Here is a 21,728-nt window from a genome sequence, read left to right as displayed (position 1 = left end):
TGGCAAGCTCTTCACTACTGAGCTGTTCCTGAGCCTAGGAAAGAATTTTAAATGCAGCAATTATGACAGATTGCTTTACATGGATATCTATTTAATAAATAGATGGATGGTATAACCACATGCTGTTCTGGGTAATGGGGATAAGAAGTTGAACAACATGCAATGATGCCTTGCTATTCTGAATGGAGGAGGAGGACACTGAACCAGAGTCATATGTATGAACAACATTAATTCCCATCAATATATGATAAAGCTCAGCCTGGGTAAGGAGAGGTCTTGGGCACAGAGAATGTAAACAACACTGCTAAAAACTCAATGTAGGAGCTGAGACTAGGAGTATACAAAAGGAGGCATCTAGGGAGCGTGGGGCTCAAAGATTCTGAGGAGAGCATGTGAAAGAAGGGGGGAGTTTCAGGTTTGATAGGAGAGGGAGGAATAGAGGAGAGTCTACAGGATATGGTCACAGTATAATCCTCCATAGGTATCACATGTGGCCTGGTGTGATGGGACTCCATCTTGACACCTAGGGATGATTTGATGTGGTAGGACTCCACCTTGACTCCTGGGAAGATTTGATGTGGTAGAACTTCATCACAACATCTAGAGATGTCATTTCTCTGTCTTTATGGTTGCAAAAATCCTGAATGTTGGGTGGAAAATGGGCTGGAGATGCAGGCCTAGCACTGAGTATCTCTACACACGCATCATGCAGTGTAAAGCAGGCATGCAGATGGATAAATAACTACTCTAGAGGTTGGAAAAGAGAGCCCTGCTATTGGCTGCACTATGAGGGGTGCAGAATAACTAATTTTCAGGACTCCTTGACATGTACTTCATGTTCAAATAGTACGTATTGTGTCTGCCAGTTGAAGCAACATGACAATGACATCAGAGAAAGTCCCTGACTTCCCACCACGATTCCTCTGGACAGATGCAAAGGCTTCTGAAGACAGCTGTTGTGATAAATTTGCACTAAATAAATGGCTTAAATAACAGTTATATAATTCTTATTTCACAGTTTTGGAGGGTGTCTGATGAGTCATTTTTTATTGAACACTCCTTTCTGGCTTGTAGATAGCTGCTTCCTCACTGTGTATTCTCACCACAGAGAGGATGAGCTTGCTTTACTTCCTCTTCATATGAGGGCACAAACCCCATGGCAGGGCCCCACCCACATGCTCTCATATACCCTAATTGCTTTCTCAAACCATTACCTCCAAGTACTATCACATGGTAGGTTAGAGTGTCTCTGTATGCAATTTAGATGGATATGCATTCAATGTCTAACAGATGTCTATGTGACTCTCCTGACCCACAGCCTGTCACTGGGATGTATAAAAATGTTCTTGGACATATTATATCTTTTATTACCCCAGAAAACACAGCCAGGTCATATAACACTGGCTCATGGGATTGGCACACATTTTACCATGTTGACACCAAAAGACAGAAATACATACACACAAGCATATGTGCACATACACATATGTGAACATATGTACATATACCATACCATATACATACGCATGTATATTTGTGGTGCTTGGGATCAAAAACCAGGACTTCATGCATGCTAGGGCTTTGCTGAGCTGTACTCATGGTCAAATGGCAGAACTGTGGTATAAGTCTCTTCCATGTCATTTCCACGGTTAGACTTTTCTAGTAAGTGAGTTTGCCTCTTGTGATTGAAACCATAACAATGAACTCCTGTGAGACCCGATGTGCAGCTGCCCTGCTAAGTGCGATACCTTCTAGTACTCACCCACCACCCTTAGCTCTTGCACTCAGCTCCCTCTTCTCAATGATCCCTGAGCCTTTGAGGGTGGGCTGGCACACATATTCCCTTTAGGGCTGAGATTCTGTAGTCTCTTATTCTCTGTGCCCTGGAAAGTCGTGGTCTCGGTGTCAGTCACTATCTGCTGAAAACAGAATTTTCTCAGATACTGGGCGAGAGGTGTATTGATCTAAGGGAATAATGAGTCGTTAGGAGTCAGTTTAATATTGTGTCCATTTAGCAGTACAATAGTGCTAGGTTCTTCCTATGATCTATCTAACCATATGCCCTTGGCCCTGATAAGATATCAGGTTTGGGTTTTATCTTGTGGTGTTGGGCTTACATCTAATCAGAAAGTGGTTGGGTACTCCTGAGTGGTCTGTTTCACTGTTACACCAGTGAGCATGTCTTGCAAGGCCAATCATCGTGTATGAAACTCAAAACTCTCAAAGAGCTAAGAATGGAGGTGAGAGATATACGTTAAATAAAAAATACCTTTAAAAAAGGAACCATACCATGTTTGTGTCAGTGTTCATGGGGACAACTTGGATACACATGTTGATCAGTGCCTATCAGATCAGAATGATTCTGTTTATTTTTGCTTATTCTTATCAATACTATTTTAGTTAACAAATCATAGTTGCACATATTTATGAGGTATAATCTTTTATATGTATATGTGTACAAAATGTGAAATGATTAAGATGAGCTCATTTACATATATCCCATATGCATAGACTTCTTTATGATGAGCTGTTTGAAGCTTACTCTCTCATAGTTACTTCAGGATATACAATACCTTATGACCATCTGCTATTACCTGGAAATTGAGGTGTCTGCCTGACATCTGTACCATCAGCCAACCTTCAATAGTAGAACTGCTCTCCTGTCTGTCTTAGAAGAACAGACCAAAGTCTAGAGAATTGAATGTCTTGAATGACACCACATGGCAGGAAAGTGACAAGATAGCTTATTGTTCATATCTGTTGGATTCTGGACCCTGGGTTTTCTCTGCGACCCTAAGAGATCTCTCAAAGTAAGGAAGCTTGGTCCACCTCATACCATTGAAAAGAGCTTTCAAATTGATTATTTATTAGAGACTGATCCAAAGTAGCCAAATAGAGTGAGCATATCAATTAATACTAGATATCATACTGGCTGTAGTTAAACATTTAGACTGTTGTAAAGAAAACATACAGGTTTGGGGATAAATTCCAACTTCTTTTCTCCCATTCTTCATATTTTTAATTCTACGACTCAAGGCTATTTAGGATAGAAGCTTCTTAATGATATGGCTGTGACTTATGATAGTTTGCATTCCTGGAGCTGTGATGGTTGCTAACTCAAGGGATGAGCATGCTGCTGGGCCCTGGTTACCTGCTCACCCACACATAGCACAGGAGCATTGATAATCAGCTCAACACACACGAGCTTTTTGCAGCTCAGCTGTTAAACCTGAGGCTTTCTATTACCCATACTACATTAAAAACAGAGCTCTTGTGCATCTGATGTTTTTAATCTGTGCCTTTGGTGCAACTGGACCAGACTACAGCTTAGCTTCATTGCCCTGTGAGCTTTCCACCCCTCAGCACCACAACAGGGAGGCACATGGATGTAGAACTCCCATCCTAAGGGGTCCTGCAGTGCCACTACTATGCAAATGTCCAGTTTCTGAGATAATCCTGTATCTCTAGATAGAAATACCCCCATCAACCTGTTTGGTACATCTAGACAGGCCAGTGGGATGAGGGCTTTGTCACAGATGTATTTTAGTGGCCCTAGAATAACACTCACATTAAGTGACTGCAAGGTGGCTCAAGAACTCCCTACAGCCTATTCAGAGTCATAACTGTACACCTGCTCCTTCACTCCGGACACTAAACACATCATACAAGTGTGAGGACAGGGATACTGGTAACCCTGGCAACAGTCAGAGAAGCAAGAAGCAGAAGAGTGATGGAGATCAGGTCCAGGGGCTTAAGCACTGAAGAGCTCAGGGGCTACTTAGTATATGTTGAGAAGGCAGAAGTGTTTCTCAGACATCTCATGATACCAAGATAGTGCAACCCAGCCATCATTGATGTTCACAGTGACGATCTCAAAGTCAAAGACTGCTCACTGCCATTATCCTGGTGACTCTGGTTTGCTGAGTGTCTGACATGCCAAAATTTACAAACTATAGCTGAGAAGTATTTCCATTAGAACTCTATAGTCTGTCCATGTAACCTACACCAAAAAATAATGTTAACTGTAAAATTTGCCTTTGGGCAATTTTGTTACCAGGCAGTTCTCAAGAGTCAAGGTGTGTGTGTGTGTGTGTGTGTGTGTGTGTGTGTGTGTGTGTAAGAGAGAGAAGGGGGGTGACATATTTTATTGCCTCTAGTAATCCATGTTTGCTTATTTGCTTATGTCAAAAGAAGTTTATAACCCATGTAAGAGTATGAACAAACCATCTTTGCACGTGACTCAAGAGCCTCTCTTGAGTGCAGCAGAAAGCCAGGGGACAATAGAGGAGTCCTTGACACCATGGAGACAATGTATCATGGGGCTTTGCTCAGTTCTCTTTGTCCCCTAAGGGTTCCACACACCTTGAAGTTGAGATGACCCAGAAGCCATAGGCTTTCATGCTCTCTGATGATGAAAAGCCTCTATTCTTCTACCTTGTTTTCAGTTTTTAAATGTCGATCAATTTCAAGATGGAATTCAGTGGCTAGTGGCAAAGGAGAGGTCATAAAAGACGAGCTAGGTCAGCTCCTTCCCTGTTCTCTAAACTTCTCAGAAAGTGTTCGCAGCAATAGAAGATTCCAGTTCTCCTGAAATAATGTCCTATGAGTCTTCTTCATGTGCCAAGTTAGCAGTACAGAAGGATTGTACCCAGGACCAGTGCAGCACTGGTCCTGCCACCATGGACTCACTCCTCCCCTGCTAAAGAGCCGTCACAGATGGCCATCCACGTATGTCTTCCCAGATGATGGCCTGCCAGTTCTCAGGGAAATGCTCCATGCTCAGAAGATGACAGAATCTGCATGTTTCCTCTTTTGTCCTCTTGTCTGTCACTGCACTTCAAAAGAAGGTGTTATTGGAGCATTATACAACTATGTAAAATATGTTGAAAATGAAAACATGTTTCTGTTCTGCACAGTATATATCAATAAGAGGTACTTGTGGTACTTGCCATAAAATGACACACAATAGGAGGTAAAAGATTTCTCGTTGCTTTCTTTTGAAGAAAATAAAGCAAAATTATCTAGACGGTATGTTCATAATATAATAAAGAAAACATACCAGCTTACTCTGATTGAAAAGCTGAAACAGATTGGACCCCTAAGTAAATACATAACAGCTTTTAATCATTGTGAGAAGATTCTTTGAGTGAATAAGTAATTCTCAGAGGACTTTGTTGATGTGATCAAGTTTTTTTTTAATTTATTTTTAATTTTTTTATTAATTCTTTAAGAATCTCAGACAATGTATTTTGATCATACTCCTCCCACCTCCAAATCCTCCCAGATCCAATCATTTTCCTACCCACCAAACTTTGTGTTCTATTATATTTTTCAAACTTCAAATCCAATTTGTGCTGCCCATACATTCTTGGATGTATGGTCTTCCCCTACAGAGTGGTTGACTTGCAAGGGGCTGCCCTCTTAAAGAAAACTGACCCTCCCTCTCCCAGCCAGTTGCCAGTAGCTCCTCAGTTAGAAGCGGAACTTTGTGCCCAGCTCCACCCTATGCTGCGATTTGGTCTGGTTTGAGCTTGGCCAGGTTTTATTCAAGCTGTCACAGCTTTCCTGCATCTGCCCTGCTACATCCAGAGATACTTGTAGCCATCCAGTGCCTCTGGCTCTTACAGGATGACCCCTCTTCTGCAAGACCCCTCAGCTATCGGGGAGGGGTAAGGAGTATGTGTTTCGTTCACAGATGAACATTCTGAAGTCTCATTCTCTGCCTCTTGTCTTGTGGGCCTCTGTGCTAACCATGTCTACTGCGTAATGAAGCTTTTCTGATGAGGGTGGAGACACACACTGATCTACAGATTTAATGCTAAGTTGTTAGGGGTCTGTTTCTACCCTGTTTTCACAAAGTCCTTGCTTCTCTCTGTTTCAGGATCTAGATTTCTCATCACATCCACGGGAGCCTTGTATATTAAAGATGTACAGAACGAGGATGGACTGTACAACTACCGCTGCATCACCCGGCACAGATACACGGGGGAGACGAGACAAAGTAACAGCGCTAGACTGTTCGTATCAGGTGAGAGCGCTCTCCCAGAGCTGCCGCTTTCTTTGCTACCCTTCTGTTAGTTCTTGATGTCTTATCCCAGATGGAAGGATTTGTAACAAAGTGGAAACCTGCAGTTTTTACCTCAAATTTTATAGGTCACAAGTGTCTTTTAAGCCAGCATCCACATAGCAATACAAACACAAATATTCCAACTCATTTTACAGTTTAGGAAACTGTACCTTCTTTTGACTGAAATGATTTTCAGTTTTGGAAGACGTGTTCTGTGCCCTTGTCTTACATATTTATACGTTTTTGTTTTTCATTGAGGGACACAGCCAGTCCCAGCCTGCTTCCAGTCGTACTAGTCACAAAGGCCCTGCTGGGACAAAGCTCTTTTCAGGACTTTGAAGAGTTCATTTCAGGCCAGCCACCTAGGCACTCAGAGGCTGCTGTGGACATGGTCCATAGCTACTCCTTAAGTAGGCGTCAGAACATGGTGTCAGCCCTACTTTTGTCAGGTACAGGAGTCAGGAGAGCATAGAGATTTATACCAAGATCTTTAAGAAAAGCTTGGAAAGCCAGACAATGTGTAGTGTGGTCAGGTGCAGGTGCTGGGTTGAAGTGACCCCAGAAGGAAGTCATGTGTGATGCAGGAGGCCAAGGCTACAACAGAGTTGTGCAAGACTATTTGAGCTCTTGCTTTGGATACAGGCCAGAGAACCACGGGATTTGGTGTTTACCATACTGGAATTTGACTCTGTCTTTCCCTTTTGAGGTACAATGCTTACAGAGGCCCGCAGTGAAGACATTGCCTTTAGTTTCTAGAGAAACACTGAACATTTGAACCATGTTGGGGCTGTGAGACCTAGGGAGACTCTTAAAGTTACACTAAATTCATCTTGTATTGTGGGATGGCCATGAGCCTCTGAGGTCCAGGAGCAGAATGTTGTAGTTTTCAGAAGTCAAACATAGGCTTATATTTTGGACACTTGTTCCCTGGGAAATGGGAGAGAAAACCTTAAGAGGTGGATCTCAGGAGGCTGAAGTAGGGCACTAAGGTCTCAGGCCTGGCCTTTGCAGTCAGAGCCTGCCTCTGCTTCCAGTCTACTCTCCATTTCCTGTTCTGCTGTGGTGTGAGAAGGTGCCACTGTGCACTCTACAGCTGTGCACCCCCAGACTGAAATCCCTCTGACACCTAAGCCAGGATGAGCCTTGCCCTCTGTCCTGTGCAGTCTAGAATGGCTTATGACAGTGATGCTTTGTGTTCTGAATGGTGAGTTTGATACACAGGTAGCAAGCAAAAGTAAAAGAATAAACAAGAGGTGGGTAGAGAGAAGCAGGAAATAGCAATTAAGCATCAAAGCAGATGCTCACACCCAGCAGGCATGACTAGAGTGGTCTGATAGAGAGCACAGACAAAAGTATATTAAACCAGGGGTGTATAAACATGCAGCAAAATGTCTAGTAGTGAAGCCCTCTTTGGTTAGTTGGCTCTAGCTCCTAATTGTGAGAGTTCTAGGGACAGCAGAATGCCTCCTCTAACAAGGCTTCTGGGTGAAAGAGCAAATAGCAATAGATAAAGATGATGTCATTAGATTGGGTACTCACATCATTCAGCAGAAGCCAACTGGGAAAGTTGAGTCATCAGCTGGAGTTGTCATTGAGCTTTCTCTCCATGGCCGAGCTTCCCGTGCCTGAACTTCTGGCTTCTCACTCCCACTGCAGGCACATTTATATTATGGGACAATAGTGACCTGGGTTGGAAGTAGTTTGCCTTCTATCTGTTCTCAGTGGTGCAACAATTAATCCCCTTGGCTGTTTGCTGTTTTGCCCTTACCACATGCCAGAGCCAGGGGACAGGTTGTCTCAGGACAGTGAGGCTTGGGGGATACTTGAAATAAGCATGCTGGAATCTGGAACAGGAGAGACTGGCTTCTCTCTCAGTGCTCATGGTCCCCTTACTTTCTCCTTTTATTTAGTCTTTCTGGGACTTTTTCATGAGCTTCCTAAGTCCTGTAAGTTTCATGAGCTTCCTGAATCTTGGAAGTATCCCACCTCCCTCCTGAAGGAAATGTTTCAATTCTGAGGTAACGGCTACACGAAACAGGGGAGTTGTCCCCTCTTCCCTGTTCACCTTTCTGTCTCTAGGGTCAAACTTTGTGGGTGTTTGTTGTAGACTCTGGGTACCCCAAGGCCTAGACATACCATGACCAAGGTGGGAGAGAATGTGTGGTACATGATTGGAATGGGGTTTGTAGCTAAGAGTAAAGAAGGTGGCAGGGTTTCCTTAGGGGTAGGATGGGGGAAGTAAGTTGCTTTTCAAGATGAGCTGGTTTTGATACTGTCGGGGGAGGATATTGGGGACATGGTACATTGTCTATTTTTGTACCTTCTGGGTGTCTGGGGTGAGGGTGTGCTGCTTCCTTTTGCCGTCTTTGGAAACTGTACACCTAGCTGATTTATTGGAACTTTGAGCCCAGCTAGGGCCTTGGCTGTTAGGAGAGAGAATGATTTTCTTTTACCGGCCTTTCTAAGTGAGATGGAATTTCACTACCGCTTGATCCCTGTTGGCTATTGATAGATACCTGTTGTCACTTGGTATTTTTTCCTTTTGATAAACATCTCTTCACTTTTAAATTGATTATTATTTGGATTTTAAAAATACTTCAAGTGGTTTTTGTTTATTTGTTTGTTCGGTTTCCATAGTTCCTTATCTATGCTGGACATTGATCCTTTGTCAGGTGAATAGTTGACAAGTATCTTCTTCCAGATAGAAAGAGTGTACAGAAACAAGAACTCTCTCCCCTCCTGCTGTGAGAATGTAAATTAGTGCACCCACCACAGGGAACAACATGGGAAGTCTTTGCAAAGCTAAAATCAGATCTGCTGTGTGATCCAGCTTTCCCATTATTGTGCATATAGACCCAAAGGAAATGACATTGGCATGTGACAGAGATCCTGGCATGGCCACATTGATCTAGAACTTTCTATACTAGCTTAGATGTGAAATAAACTTCGGCCATCAACAGAAAAAACAACAACAACAAAAAAGGAAAATGTGACACACACACAGTACGGTGTGCTTGAGCTGTGGAGAGAAATGAAACCTCAATATTTGCAGCTCCATGAACAAAAGGAGGGATGTGAAGTGAAGTAAAACCAGCCAGGCAGGGAAGGACAAGAACCTTGTATTCCCGTCCATATGTGACTGTTACACAACAAAATCAAACTGAACATAGACTAGTGATTACTAGAAGATGGAAAGAGGCCTGGATTTGATCAATACCAACTGCATACATGTGTTGAAATATTATACCAAATGCCCAATATATGTACAGTTAATACTACTAACCAAAAGTAAATAAGTCTAAAACATCTAAAAATGAATAAAGAAATATTATACTAAGCCCCTTTATCTTGTGAAATGAATTTTGCTAATTTACCAGCTCTCTTTGCCATTGTTGAGAGGAGCTGTGTGATGTGTTCCATTATCACAAGATAACCCCTTCTTGGCTGAGCTGACAACTCCTGTCAGAGCACGCTGACTCTGGGTATTTCCTACAAAGCAAGAATCATCAGCCAGAGCTCTGACAAGGGTCCAGACTTTTGCAAATTATGAACAGGATAGATCTGTTTGTCTGTCTGACTTAGAGATCTGTGGCCACAGTGGACAGAAGGTACAGGAATGCTGTGTGAAAGCCCACGCGTGGTTCTCAGTGGCCACACATACTCCCCATCCTTGGCCTTTGATAGTTTCACTTTTCTTCTGCAGACCCAGCGAACTCAGCCCCATCCATCCTGGATGGGTTTGACCACCGCAAAGCCATGGCGGGGCAGCGTGTGGAGCTGCCTTGCAAAGCGCTTGGGCACCCCGAGCCAGACTACCGCTGGCTGAAGGACAACATGCCCCTGGAACTTTCTGGGAGGTTCCAGAAGACAGTGACAGGGCTGCTTATTGAGAACAGCCGCCCCTCAGACTCAGGCAGCTACGTGTGCGAAGTATCCAACCGATACGGCACTGCCAAGGTGATAGGCCGCCTGCACGTGAAACGTAAGTTGGACAGTTGGGAGGTAGCTGGAAAAGGTGGCACTAGCTGCATGGTCGGTGTCGGACAGAAGCTAATCTTCATCTTTCCCCGCAGCCTTCTTCTGACCTTACAGCACTTGACCTACATCGATGGTACCCTGCCCGGCAGACAGAAAATTGCCCTCATGGTTACACAGCCTGGTTTTGGTAGCTCAGTGATGGAAGTCAGGCAAATGGTTTATCTTAGCCTCTTTCTAGAAGTTACTTTAAATTTCTCAAGGGGACTGCTATCAGCAGAAATGCAGGTTCTAGCTTATGCAGACACTAGACTTGGGCACAGTTTCTTTCTTTATCTTTCTTTCCTTTTATGGTTATTTGTTTTGTGTGTGCTGGGGTGGTACTCACGTGCCATAGCTCATGTGTGGATGTCAAAAAACATCCTGTAAAAACTGGTCCTCTCCTTTCATCCTTTGGGTGCTAGAGCTCAAACTCTGATGGTGAAGCTTGGCAGCAAGCAGCTTCTCCGGATGAGCCATCTTATTGACCCTGTGCTATCGTGGAGAGAATGTTCTTTTCATCTTTTCCAAGGTCCCTCTTCACTCCATCCTGGCCATGGCCTTGGGGAATGTACAGCAGATGCTGACAGCCTGTTGGGAAGCAAGGAGGTGTAGCTGTGGCCTGCACTCTGACCTAGTCAGACATCTTCAAATTTACTAATATGGAAACCCAAACAAAGTGAACTAGCCAACCTTACACTCCAGAAGGGTGCAACAAAACCACAGCTAGATAAGATGTTCCTTCCTTGACAAAACCCCGCGATTATCTTTAAAATGTATTTTTGAACTGGAGAAATTGAGCTAAGCAGGGTGAACCTCAAGGTTCTCACCCTTAAGATAGAGGTGCTGGGTTAGCATGTGTTAGCATGTTTTGTTTTTTTTTCTCCAACCCAGCACCTAAGTATGGGATCAACCATAGGTAGCCCACATGCCTTCATGGTACCTTAGGTGAATGTGTTTAAATCAGAGATTTGAATGACTACCTGGAATCAGCTGTACTTTCAGAGTCATCAAGCTCAGGCTAAGGCTGGGTAGTAGTGGGAGAGTATTCCCTCACATCTGTTTTTTCCTCTTTGAAGAGCTGTGTCTCATCTCAATGAAACAATTCAGTATCAGACAGCCACCAGAGCTGGGACAATAGACTCCAAATGCTCCCCTGCTAATGCAGTTCTCTGTTGTTCTATCCTGAAGTAACTTTGTATCTTAGGGCATCTCAGTGAAACTCTGGTCATGTGTCCTATTTTTTGCTTTAACATATCTTGATGAATCTAAATTCCTTTTTCAAATCATTAGATAATCCCCTTGTGTCAGAGTGCAAGTGACCTTGCTTACACTACACTCTCAGTGTTGACCTATTCTCTAATCTCAGGTGTCCAAAACCTCCCATCTCCCCTCCTCTAGCACAAAGCATCATCCCAAGACACGCTCCCTCCTGTCCTCAGCTCTGACTCCCAGCGTTGTCTTGCTTCCTCTCTCTCTAAAGATGTTTACCACTGGCTATGTTTTCAAAGGTATCGGTGCAAAATTACAGATTCCTTCTATGTTGGCTTTTGTAATTACAGGCCTCTGCCACATCCAGAGAAATCCTTTGGACCTTTTTACCATTCTCTCCTTCCTCTGGATGGCTCATCTGATGCTCTGATCTTGAGGGAAAGCACTCTATTGGGTTCTGGGTCCATAAGTATGGCTGGCTTCTTCCTAAGTGACAGATAAGTGTAGATACAAGCTTTATGCAGGTGCTCAGCTGACATTTCAACAGAATGGTGTACAGAGCCAGAACGGAGTCACCACAAACTCTGCTTCCCAAATAACCCTTCTTGTTAGGAACATCTTCCTCTCTCACTCCCATAAGAAAGGTTTGAGTCTTGTGTTTCCTCAAGGCTTTGTTTCATTGTCCCAGCCAGGCCAAGTCCTGGGCACTGATTCTTCTCAGGTGCAGTCTGAACTGCTATGGGGCTGACTGTAAGATCTATCTCCACTCCACTTTTATAATGCCTCTTTGATGACTACCTTCCTCCACCCCAGTGTCCAACATCATGTGACCCATCAATGCTCCTGAAGATAGTTGATGGTGCCATCTACTTAGTCAACAGTCTTCAAAAACCATTTGTTTATTTGTTTGTAGTACAGGGGTTTGAACTCAGGCTTTTTCCAATGATCTGTGCTCCCAACTTTGCTACTAAATCTTTCTTTTTGAGGCAGGATTTAACTAAATTGATTAGGTTAGTCTTGAACTTGTCATCTTTCCACAGCCTCTTGAGTATCTGGGATTACATAGTATTACATTATTCCATGGGGTTGGGGCAATAACTCAGTAGTTATGAGCAGTAGCAGGTCTTACTGAGGCCCTGGGTTTGATTCCAAGCACACATGGCAGCTCACAACCATCAGTGATTTCAGTTCCAGGGGCTCCAGTGCCCTTGTCTGGCCCCCAGTGGCACCAGGCATGCATGTGACACACTGACACACAAGAAGGCAAGATATCCGTACGCATTAAAAATGTTCCAAAATCTTGAGGCCCCTTTATAAAGTTTTTTCAAATGGCCTTTGCAGTTTGCCTCCCACGTTTATACTTATAAGAGTTTCTGTTGCATCCAGACTGAATCAGACACTGGCATTCCCATGCTCCATGCTCTAATCTCTGCTGTCCCCATTCTCTGAAACCCCCTTTCTGCTCTCTGGGCCAGTTCTTGACATCTAAGGACTTCCTGGTCCTTGTTGCACATCTGATATGTCACTCTGCTTGGCTGTAACAATCATTCTGTTTGCTTGGTCAATCCACACACTTTGAGAGCTGAAGATTTATACTCTAAAAGGGTGCGACATTGGGGGAAAAGGTAGATGAGGCTTATTGAGTCTATTCACATGTCTTGTGAATTTGGTTAAGACATATCAACCCCTTGAGTAACTCTTTCTTTTCCTGGCTGTGAGGATGACAAAGTTCTGTGGGGACTGCTTCTGAGGAACATCTAGTTGTTTTTGGCACATGCTAATTATACCACAGAATAGCTGCTCATGTGTGTCACCTGTGAGTGTAAATCTTGGTACCTGCTAAAGTGATGTCTAGATGATCTTCTCTTCAGGTAGGTTTGTAGAGTTGGTAAGAGGAATTTTAAAGATGGGACTTCTATCCTGGTTCCTGTGAGTGAGCCATACATTAAAGCAAAGCACTTATGATCACACATCTGAACCCAGTCCTTTTCTTGGTAGCCATGTGTCACTGGCCCAAATGTGGGAATGGGACAAAGTCACCGGCAGGGTTTATATTTTCATACTCATGAACCTGTTGGTAAGTAGCATACTACATATCTTAGTATATGTGAGTCAAAACTATCATGTGTGCTCTGAGGAAGAAGTGTGTCCACCATTGTGCTATTTGATATATATGAAGAAAGAGGCCCAGAAAAAAAACCAGCAAGGAGGGTCTATCCAAGCAAAGCACTACCCCAAATAACACTGATGTGGTCCCTCAACATAGCACTAACATGGGAACCCCCAAGTAACTGATGTGCAATCCAAGTGAAGTGCTCTGGCAGTTACACCTTGGCCTCAGCAACACCCCAGTGTATTATTTAAGCAGTGTCAATACCTAGTGATGTTTTACGTTTTTTCTCTCTCTTATCTAACTCCCCAGAGCCACTGAAAGCAACCATCAGTCCCAGAAAGGTTAAAAGCAGCGTGGGCAGCCAGGTCTCCTTGTCCTGTAGCGTGACAGGAAACGAGGACCAGGAACTCTCCTGGTATCGAAATGGTGAAATCCTCAATCCTGGGAAAAATGTGAGGATCACAGGGCTGAACCACGCAAACCTTATCATGGATCACATGGTCAAGAGTGACGGGGGCGCCTACCAGTGCTTTGTGCGCAACGATAAGCTGTCTGCTCAAGACTATGTCCAGGTGGTCCTTGAAGGTCAGTGCGCAGCATTGGAGGGTGCACTCCAAACAGAATCCAGGACAGCATGGGATGGGGAGAGAGCCATGCAGGCCCACTAAATGGGAGAAGACAGGCCACACTACCTGTCTCTCCATCTATTGACTCTGACCTCACTAGATCAGGCAAGGGGGAGAGAATGTTCTGATAAGGGAGGGTGGCACAGTGTTGGATGAGAAGTGTGATCTGGAACTGTATGAATGTTTCCCACTGATGTTTGAAGTTACTTGCCAAAAGATCAACACTTGAAACTAGAGCCTTGGGTTATTTGCCAGTTCATTTTTTAGTTATGTAGTTTCAGTACTACCTTGTTTGGGGGCTGTGGGATGCATGAATAGAATGCTTGTTTGGGGTCTACCTGATAGGTACATTGTGGGATATTTAGGGACATTTATGGCCTCAACTCTCTTGATGCCAATAGTTCCTCCTCCAAGTTGTGAACACACACACACACACACACACACACACACACACACACACACACAAAATGTCTCCAGATATGAGCAAATCTTCCTTGAGCTGTAGGGCATGGACAGGACTGTCCCACACTTAAGAAGAAATTAGTGTCAGTAATAATCTCAATTTCAGCAGGATGGTTGTTTGGACAAAAATATGACCTCTGCTTGGTGCCATTGTCTGTAGCCTGGTCAATATGTCCCCAGACTTAGTTGTGAGGAATGTGTAAGGAATTGCCTTGGGGTAGAATAACTCGGGCTCTGTTTGCTTTTCTTAATTAGTTACTGAGTACTTAAATCTTCAAGCTCATCCATCATCCAGGGAATGGAGCTGTGACAGGTGACATTTAAGCAAGGCATATATTTATCACCAGATAATTGAAACGGCTCCTGTCTATGTATGTGTGTGTGTCTTGATGGGAATTGTATCATTAGCTATCATTTAAAATCCATCCATTATCAATTGGTGAAAGTGATGAAATTACTTTTCTGTAGCCCAAGGTTAGAATAAGGAAAACCCATTATCAGGTGTGAGTAGGTTAAATCTGCCTGACACTAAGAGAACAGCTCCGTTATTATGCCTTTAGCCTCAGCTGCTCTGTAAGAAGCGGCACGCTCAGGAATGATGATGCAAGCATTGCTGCAGACAGTGAGGTCTGAATGCAGGGGTGAAAGGACTCGAAGGCACAGCCCTGGTGTTAAACGCCTGACACCACTTCGCACATAATAATTAAGAGCAAAAAGTAATCAATTTGCATGGAGCTGGAGCTGCTAGTCAGGATGCACCCGGGTCCTCCCAGAGTCACTATTTTTAGCTTCTCTGAGAAAGAAAAAGAAGAGATTACCTGTCTAGGTCCCGTTACCTCGGTAACTGTCTCAAGTAACTAAGAAAACCTAAAGAGCATATTGATCACCTACAATGATGTCAAAAGGGTTCCTGTTATCAGAGTGACAGCTAGGCCGATCCCAAAGACACTCAGGTCTCACTGGAAAAATAATGTCTGCCTTCATCTTCACAAGGCCAGTCACTGTAAGAGAAAGTGGGCTGGTGCGCTGAGAACACTCCCCAACTGATTTATCTCAAGTCATTTTCTGTTCAAGATGAGAAGATTCATCTCATTTTTCTCTCTTCTGAGAGGTGGTAGGACTAATGTCACAAAAGAAAGAATGCATATCTAGAATCTGATGCACAACTGTGCCTGACCAGTCATTCTCTCAGGCAGCTCCTATGGTTCCCATTATAAGAGCTGGATTAATTTAAGATTATAATAATCTCAGCATACAGTGGATGCTCCATGCCTGTGGATGGAGTAAAATAGTCTAGGAGACTTTGCCAGGAGGCTGGATTCCCTGGAACCTGTAATGGTGGGTTTGTGATTAAATAAGGAAAACAAGAGATTCATGCTCTGGGAGTGAAGACACAGCACCTATAAGGTGAGCTTTTGTGCACATGAAAATGGCATTTGGAAAGGACAGACAACATACAGAAAACTGAGAAAACCCCAGAGTGAACGGAGTGATGGACTGGTCACTGGGAAGAAGGGACAGGGATAGACTGACGGCAGCATCAACTCGACTTTGAGGACACCTCAAGTCCAGTGGTGCAGAAACTAGAAGAAAAGCCAAGTGCCCAAACCTGCAGAGCTAAGAGGGGCAGGCACCTCCATGGGAGAGTGGAGCAGAAGGTATGCGAAGGAAAGATACAGAAGAAAACCCCACACCTTCACGTAGTCACCTTAGAAAACTTGGTTGGCACATGGACTGCAGTGTGGATGGAAATCTAATTCTGCAACTCAAAGACACTAAAAAGAAAACAACACTGATTCACAAGACAAAACCAAAGCAGACAACAGAAAAAGACTTAGGGCTACCCATAAGTTAGAAAGAATGAACATGTAAGAAAAACGAGCCCTTGGGGGGCTGAGGCAGGAAGGTCATGAGATTTGAGCCATCCTGGCTACATAGTGAGACCTTATTAAATGTGTGTGTGTGTGTGTGTGTGTGTGTGTGTGTGTGTGTGTGTGTGTAAAATAGATAGATAGATGATAGATATCTATATATATATGAATTTTACATCGACATGGAAAAGTAGGGATCTTATAGTGGGAAGTTGATTTACAGTGTAAATATAAGAGGCTAAAAGACTAAAAACTGCACAAGCTTGGAAAAATAACCAAGCTGCAGGATTCCTCCCACTAGTTCTGAAGCCTCACTATGGAGCATTGTAGGTGTGATCTTGAGATGTGTCCACACATGGGTAGTCAACTGAATTTCACAAGGATATAGATATTCAACAGATAAAGATTACAACAGCCAGCAACAGCCATGTGCATATATAAATGTGAATAAACAACTCAACCAACATCTAGAACTTACATAAAATTAATTTGATATATATTTTAGACTTGAATGTATAATATTAAACCATAAATGTGTTAAAGGAATACAGAACTGTTCCTAATTTAGAGACAGCACACAGAAATGTAAAAGACAAAAGTATAAAGGGGGCCACCTGGGAGAAACTGTTTTAGACTCACACACTACCAGGCATTCTGTGCATTGTATGATTGTCTGACAGATATCCTGTGTAATTTGCAAAGGACACCTGACAAATAGATCCTTTTAAATTAGCAAATATTTACTTGTATTCCTTATATAATTTAGAAGTCAGGGCTGGACAGATGGCTCAGCTGTTCAAAGCACTGACTGCTCTGGGAGAGGACCCAGGCTCCCAGCACCCACATGGTGATTCACCACAGCCTGTAACACCAGTTCCTGAGGACCTGACACTTTCTTCTAGCCTCTGAGGACACTATACACATGTGATATACATATATGCATGTAGGCAAATATTCATACACATGAAATAGAATGAAAAACCTAAAAAAATTAATCTAAATAAATTGTGGCTGGGCAGTGGTGGCTCACACCTTTAATCCCAGCACTTGGGACACACAAGCAGGCAGATCTCTGTGAGTTCAAGGCCAGTCTGGTCTACAGAGTGAGTTCCAGGACAGGCTCCAAAGCTACACAGAGAAACCCTGTCTTGAAAAAAACAAAACAAAATCCACAAATCCAAAACTGAAAGTCAGTCTGATAGCCAAACTAGTGGAAACACATGAACTGTGAACCAGTGACTGAGGAGCCCCCATGGAACTGGACCAGGCACTCTGGATAAGTGAGACAGTTGATTAGCTTGAACTGTTTGGGAGGCCCCCAGGCAGTGGAGCTGTGACCTGTCCTTGGTACATGAGCTGGCTTTTTGGAGCCTGGGGCCTATGCTGGGACACTTTGCTCAGCCTTGGTATAGGGAGGAGGGGACTGGACCTGCCTCAGCTGAGTCTACCAGGCTGGACTGACTACCCAGGGGAGGGAGACCTTGCCTTGGAGGAGGTAGGAATGGGGGGTGGGTTGGGGGAGAGGCCTGGGGGATGAGAGGAGGGAGGATGGGGGAATCCATGGCTGTTTTGTGAAATTAAGTTAATTATAAAATAAAAATATAAAAAAAGAAAAATGAGTAGAAAATTTGAGTGACACTCCTCAATAAAACACAAAAATGATGAATAAATGCTAAAAAAAAAAAAAGAAAAAGAAAAAGAAAAAGAAAAAAGAATCCCATAATTTTGGCTAGCAAACATGAAGTCCTAGGTTCAATCTCCAGGTACAAACACAACCAATCAGTCCACCAAACAACCCAAAATGTCCCTATGCTATGTCTGGCAGAAGCAGACAAGTACTTAAATATGAGGAAATATAAGACAAACTCAATATTTGTAACTGACTTCAAAAATATTCTTCTAAATTTTTCAAGTCAAGAAATGAAACATTCCAGAATATTCTAGATTCCAGAGAATTAAAGAGACATAGATGTAAATATAATATGTAATGTTGATGGTACTGGGAAAGACTTTTTTTTAACATTTCAAAGTTCTTTTCTCATCACCGAACATAGAAGTAAAATGTCTGCATCCCGAGGGTGCTAGGCTACCAACCAGCACAGAGGAGACACGCAATTGTCTGAGGGCCTCCTCCAGCCACGAACACTTGAGCTGGAGTGAAGAAGTAAGGATTCAGGAACCCCGGTGCGGAGAAATGAAATGTGTAAGAGGATAAGGCTAAGAGCATTTCTCCCAGTACCTTTATTTTTTATTCTAAACTATGAGCAATCTCTACAAACACTGGGTGGGGGGGAGATAGAGAAAGCAGCTCTTGGGGGGTGCAGAATCCTCGTCTGTGGCTTCAGGTGGGCGCATGCATGCTTTGAACTTCAGTCATGGGATCTCTCATCATTTATCTCATTCTGGTAAGGCCCTCGGGAAGGAGATGTTACCTCCCAGGCACTCTTTCCTTGGAAACTGGCTTTTCCCTGCAGCAGGGCCCCCTGGGAAGGTGCTGACCACCCACTCATCCCGAGCAATACACAATGAACTTGGCAGCAGTTTACGGTGGGCATGTGCCACTTCCCTTCTCGTTTTGTCTCCCTGCAGATGGAACTCCCAAAATCATTTCTGCCTTTAGCGAGAAAGTGGTGAGCCCTGCAGAACCAGTGTCCCTCGTGTGCAATGTGAAGGGGACACCCTTGCCCACGGTCACCTGGACCCTGGACGATGACCCCATCCTCAAGGGCAGTGGCCACCGCATCAGCCAAATGATCACATCTGAGGGGAACGTGGTCAGCTACCTGAACATCTCCAGCTCCCAGGTCCGGGACGGGGGTGTCTACCGCTGCACCGCCAACAACTCGGCCGGAGTCGTCCTGTACCAGGCTCGAATAAACGTAAGAGGTGCTTGTCAAATCAGCTCCTCGAACAAACACACACGACTCATTGTAGCGGGGGCGGGGTGCTGCATGCTCTGGGCTGAGCCTTGCGATGCGCGAGGGAGGAGCGGTCCCTCCTTCTCCCTGCCCTCTCCTCCCTACTCAGGAATGGCGCTGATGGGCCGGTGTTGAAAACGGCATTTTGGTCTCTGTAGTCAGCTTGTCTACTTTCTGTCCTCTTACACCTATCCACTTGATCCTCCTCTCCTGGTTTATGCTCTGCATGCCCTTTTTCTCGTTCCTTTTCTCCCGTCTCATGACATCCATGGTAAGCCTTCACATCCAGGGTACCTAACTCACATCCATAACGCGGCGGCAGCGGCATAACCTCCATCTCCATTATCCTCCTGACAGTCATTCAGTGGCTGTCAGCATTTTCACCAGAAGAGCATGGCGGTGCAGTGTAGACTAGTTACGTTTTATTAGTTAAACTGCCTTTTATCTTGTAATTCAAAATATTTTCATAGAAGTAGCTGATGAGAAGATTTCAGCATTCATTGACTCAGTTGAGAGTAGTAAAAGGGAAAAATATTTTTAGTAGAAAATGCCAAATGCCGAGAAACTGAGACAAAAAAAAAGGGGGGGGGGGTGCTTACATAAAAATAATTGGTTTTCACCAAAGGAAAAGTGTACCCATTTCCTTCCATGAGATGTGCCCTTAAATTATTTTCAAGAGTTTCCTTGTGTCTCTCCAGGCCCTGCAAGCATCAGACCGATGAAAAACATCACTGCAATAGCCGGGCGGGACACATACATTCACTGCCGTGTGATTGGCTATCCATATTACTCCATCAAGTGGTACAAGAACGCTAATCTGCTTCCTTTCAACCACCGCCAGGTGGCCTTTGAAAACAATGGGACTCTGAAACTCTCAGATGTACAGAAAGAAGTTGACGAGGGGGAATATACCTGTAATGTGCTGGTACAGCCACAACTCTCCACGAGCCAGAGTGTCCACGTGACAGTGAAAGGTAACCCTGCCCCGCTCCCTGTCCCACACAGCTCCTTCCAAAGCCTGGCTTTGTGGTGAGATTAGCTCTTGGGATGGGGCCATCTCAGAATCTGAGTAGAGTTGGGTAGCCATGAAGACTGATAGATGAAGGTGTGTTTAACAGTTGTCTATATGATCCGAGATCCTCACAGGACTTGAACTTGGTACCATTTTCTCTGAAGGTGAGTTTGTGGCTTTGAAATTTCCAGAAGACATGTTATTGACTGGGCCTTCTAGTTTTTTATTAGATCATTTTTAGAACATGTGACTTCCTTCCTCTGAAGACACCATCAGCAAGCTCTTTAAATCCCAATGGCAAAAGATTTTTTTTTTTTATGGTGGACAAGTTACTCACCTTGAGTGAACAAAAAGAGAAGGGCCCAGCATCCCTAGGGCTCATGTGAGGACCCATGGCTTAACAGCTCCCCAGACAGTCTTTCCAACTAAGTTAGCCATTACATCATGTCATATACTGTCCTGGCTTCCAACAGTCAGGATAGTCTCTGCAGTTTCTGCAATACTAAGTCCTCTGCCCACAAGCAATGAAGTGTCAGGTCCACCAAGGGTACACAGCAGATGCTTGAGGGGGCCCCTCCATCTCTTCCCACGCCAGTTCCCTCCGCCAAGCAGAAAGTGAAGATTTTGCATCAGTGTAAATACTTTACATGCAATACACCATGAAGAAGGTTCTGATGTGTTTTAAAACAGCATGCATATGGTGTGAGCATCCTCCAGCCACGCTGAGCTGCCTCCCTGAGCTGTCAGACTTCTCCCAGGGTGCTAGAATCTGTAACAACGATGCATAAATTTCACATGGATATCCCCAATCTCCTTTTCTTCAAAACATATCAGATTTACTTTTATTCTTAGGAACATCTATAAACACATGTACTCACACAAAATAATCCTTCATTATAAAAATATGTCATATGTTGTATAATAGACACTTGTAGTATTTTGAATCCTTCTTAAATTGTTTCATACCTTAATTTTTCCTAAAATAATTATAAATCCTTGATAAAACAGAGTAGCACTTGATGAAAGCAAGGTCCTTTTCTGTGCTACTCAGTCCTTCATCACTTACGAAGCATCTGGCCCTGCTGGGTACCAGCCCTGAGCACTGGATGTAGTAGTGACTGAGAACATGAGCTTTCCATCAAGGAGCTCTTCTCTTCCAGAGAGGCAGTCATCAAACAAATACAAAAGATAAATACATAAGCCATAAAACACCTGAGTATGTACATGACTGTGCAGAAAACTAAATCATAGCAGTAGTATAAGGGTATGTTGCCATGGAGATGTGGGAGCCATATCACTGAATGTTTTCACTTCGCTTTCTTAAGATACATCACACCCTCAGATGAGGGTTTCACCCACACATCATCTCCTGATTGGCTCAACATTTGCAGATGACTGGCTCACTGAGATGTGAGGCTCTTTTGAATATTAAC

At 43.8% G+C, this 21,728-nt stretch overlaps 1 protein-coding gene across 3 annotated transcripts in view; it reads left to right on the top strand.

Annotated features, from left to right (window-relative positions):
- Positions 1 to 21,728, top strand: part of Dscam (DS cell adhesion molecule) — a 593,021-nt gene that overhangs the window by 317,594 nt on the left and 253,699 nt on the right. For all 3 annotated transcript variants that reach the window (XR_013043895.1, XM_076549303.1, XM_015999884.3), the window contains exons 4-8: positions 5,882 to 6,028; positions 9,771 to 10,049; positions 13,716 to 13,991; positions 18,955 to 19,251; positions 19,982 to 20,257. Coding sequence is in view for 2 of the 3 variants with exons in the window: in XM_076549303.1 (XP_076405418.1) it covers positions 5,882 to 6,028; positions 9,771 to 10,049; positions 13,716 to 13,991; positions 18,955 to 19,251; positions 19,982 to 20,257 (1,275 nt within the window). In the remaining variant the exon portion in view is untranslated. The remainder of the gene's footprint in view (positions 1 to 5,881; positions 6,029 to 9,770; positions 10,050 to 13,715; positions 13,992 to 18,954; positions 19,252 to 19,981; positions 20,258 to 21,728) is intronic.

This window comes from Peromyscus maniculatus, chromosome 12 (genome assembly GCF_049852395.1).
Source record: "Peromyscus maniculatus bairdii isolate BWxNUB_F1_BW_parent chromosome 12, HU_Pman_BW_mat_3.1, whole genome shotgun sequence".
Lineage (NCBI taxonomy): Eukaryota > Metazoa > Chordata > Mammalia > Rodentia > Cricetidae > Peromyscus > Peromyscus maniculatus.
This window is presented reverse-complemented; position numbering and strand designations above follow the sequence as displayed.